The 3,183-nt window shown below is 45.5% G+C and overlaps 1 protein-coding gene across 1 annotated transcript in view; it reads left to right on the forward strand.

Annotated features, from left to right (window-relative positions):
- LOC121378090 (NPC intracellular cholesterol transporter 1-like) overlaps positions 1-3,183 on the forward strand; it is a 40,407-nt gene that overhangs the window by 36,694 nt on the left and 530 nt on the right. The window contains exons 18-21 of the mRNA XM_041506190.1: positions 441-582; positions 1,272-1,503; positions 2,068-2,181; positions 2,749-2,911. Of these exons, the coding sequence (XP_041362124.1) occupies positions 441-582; positions 1,272-1,503; positions 2,068-2,181; positions 2,749-2,911 (651 nt within the window). The remainder of the gene's footprint in view (positions 1-440; positions 583-1,271; positions 1,504-2,067; positions 2,182-2,748; positions 2,912-3,183) is intronic.

The following is a 3,183-nucleotide window of genomic DNA, read 5'->3' on the forward strand; positions in this document are numbered from 1 at the left end:
TCACTTCATCCTTGTAGACACATCCATCCGTTCGTCCATCCATCCACTCATCCATCCACCCACCCAAAACCCACCTTCCCACCCACCCACCCATCCATCCATCCATCCATCCATCCATCCATCCACTCATCCATCCACCCACCCAAAACCCACATTCCCACCCACCCATCCATCCATCCATCCATCCATCAATCCAGTCATCACTTCATCCTTGTAGACACATCCATCCATTTGTCCGTCCATCCATCCATCCATCCATCCACATATCCACCCATCCATCCATCCATCCATCCATCCATCCATCCATTCATTAATCTATAGATCACTCCACTCATCACTTCATCCTTGCAAACACATCCATCTATTCATTTATCCATCCTTTCCATTCATCCATCCATCCATAGATCCATCCATTAATCGTATAAGTCTATTGGTTTCAGCAACCTACTTCATGACGTACCACACAATACTGAAGACGTCGTCTGACTTCATCGAAGCGTTACGACACGCCCGAATGCTCTGCGACAACATTAACCAGGACATGAACATGACCAAACACGGCTACAGAGTGTTTCCGTACAGGTACACTTCACCCCATCATATCTTCATTTATAGGGGTTCGTCTGATGCATTCGTCGGGGCGTGATTTAGGTCAGTCTGTTTGGGTGCTGGTCTGAGGGTGCTTGCATCGCAGGATCGAACCACCTCGGTGGATCCATTCAACTGATTGGGTTTTTTCTCGTTCCAACCAGTGCACCACAATTGGTCAAAGGCCTTGAACTTTGTGTCTTGTTTGTTTGTGTGAGTGTGTGCATGTCTCTGGTTACTTGCTTTATGTGCTTTCCTTTCTGTAGGAAAGTGCATATAAAAGATCCCTTGCTGTGTTAAGGAAAATGTAGCGGGTTTCCTCTGAGTTGAGTTGAGTGCTCACTTGAGGTGCTTGCGTCGCAGGATCAAACCACCTCAATGGATCCATTCAACTGATTGGTTTTTTTCTCATTCCAACCAGTGCATCGCAGTTGGTCAAAGGCCATGGTATGTGCTTTCCTGTCTGTGGGAAAGTGAATATAAAAGATCCCTTGCTGCATTATGAAAAATGTAGCGGGTTACAGTGAATATCTTTGTGGTTCTTAACCATATGTCTGATGCCATATAACTGTAAATAAAAATGTGCTGAGTACATCATTAAATAAAAACAGTTCCTTCCTTCAACAAAATAAACTGTAACTTTAATTCAATTTTGTCTTCTTTTGTTGTTTTTATTCCGCCAGCATATTCTACGTGTTCTATGAACAGTACCTGACGATAGTGAATGATGCATTCACGAACCTCATGTGGTGTGGTGCAGCTATCTTCGTTGTGTCGACGATCCTGCTTGGGTTTGAGGTGTACTCCGCCTTCATCGTCGTCATCACCATCACCTTCATCATCATTGACATGCTCGGGCTCATGTACCTGTGGGGCGTCTCCATGAACGCCATCGCCCTCGTCAACCTCGTCATGGTAACTTACTGTGCTTATCTCACTTTGACTGAATTCAGTGGAATGAATATGAATTAATGAATGAACGACTGAATGAATCACTCTCCTTCTCCCTCCCCTCCCTCCCTCCCTCCCTCCCTCTCTCTCTCTCTCTCTCTCTCCCTCTCCCTCTCCCTCCCTCTCCCTCTCTCTCTCCCTCCTCTCTTTCTTTTTTCTCTCTCTCTGTCTGTCAGTCTCCTCTCCCTCCCTCCCTCTCTCTCCCTCCTCTCTCTCTCTCTGTCTCTCTCTGTCTTTCTTTTCTCTCTCTGTCTGTCTGTCTCCTCTCCCTCTCACCCACCCCCTCTCTCTCCCACCCCCCTCTCTCTGTCTGTCTCCTCTCCCTCCCCTCCCTCCCTTCCTACCTCTCTCCTCCCCTCTCTCTCTCTCTCTCTCTCTCTCTCTCTCTCTCTCTCTCTCTCTCTCTCTCTCTCTCTCTCTCTCTCTCTCTCTCTCTCTCTCTCTCTCTAGTGTTGAGCCGTGTTTTAATTTATGCCGATATGCCATGAAACAATCAGTCTTCCTCATTTTGTTGTGTTTATTTTTCAGACTATTGGAATATCAGTTGAATTCTGTTCCCACATCATGCGAGCGTTCACATTCAGCACAGAGCTCACAAGAAAGGAAAGAGCGAAAGACGCACTCGCACACATGGGCAGTTCCGTGAGTATTTCTAGAGGGTGGCAGATACATGTCTTCTTCTTCTTTAAGGTTCTTTCTTTCAGCCTCTGGCAAATTCTACGGTTACAGGAACAGAACAGACGTGTCAACTCTTTCATTATTGCCGTGAGATTCACAATTTCTGGTTCACAAAATAGCCATGGTTTAAAATGTGCTGGAACCACTTTAACAAAACATCGTAACTTTATGTTTGTGATTAGAAATACCTGTTGTACGTTTGCATCATTATGGAGGGGGCGGGATGTAGCCCAGTGGTAGAGCGCTCGCTTAATGCACGGTCGGTTTGGGATCGGTCCCTGTCGGTGGGCCCAATGGGCTATTTCTCGTTCCAGCCAATGCACCACGACTGGTATATCAAAAGCCGTGGTATGTTCCATCCTGTCTGTGGGATAGTGCATATAAAAGATCCCTTGCTGCATTAGAAAAAATGTAGCAGGTTCCCTCTGATGACTATGTGTCAGAATGACCAAATGTTTGACATCCAATAGCCGATGATTAATAAATCAATGTGCTCTACTGGTGTCGTAAAAACAAACTTTTTGTTTTCAGGTACTGAGCGGCATCACGCTCACCAAGCTGGTCGGTGTGATTGTGCTGGCATTCTCCAAGTCTCAACTCTTCCAGGTCTTCTACTTCAGAATGTATCTCGGAATCGTCATCTTCGGGGCCACTCACGGGCTCATTTTCCTTCCCGTTTTTCTCAGCTACTTTGGTAAGTGTCTTGTCTTTCAGTTTTTTTTACTTTTGTCTCATCTTTCAGAGTTTAGTGCTAGATAATCAGACATTTTCGTAGGGGCTGCCAGATGCCTATCTAGGATTATGATTATTAGTCCCCTCCTGGTCCAATCGGAGGAGACTATAGATTCCGTCTCTTTCCTGTCTGTTCGTCCGTCAGTTTTCTTGATATTTTTTTTTTCCGCAATGTCTTAAGATATTGAGCTGAAATTTGGAGTATAGCCCTATCAGGTACTGTTACAGATCAAG

The sequence above is a fragment of the Gigantopelta aegis genome, chromosome 7 (assembly GCF_016097555.1).
Source record: "Gigantopelta aegis isolate Gae_Host chromosome 7, Gae_host_genome, whole genome shotgun sequence".
In the NCBI taxonomy this organism is placed as follows: domain Eukaryota; kingdom Metazoa; phylum Mollusca; class Gastropoda; order Neomphalida; family Peltospiridae; genus Gigantopelta; species Gigantopelta aegis.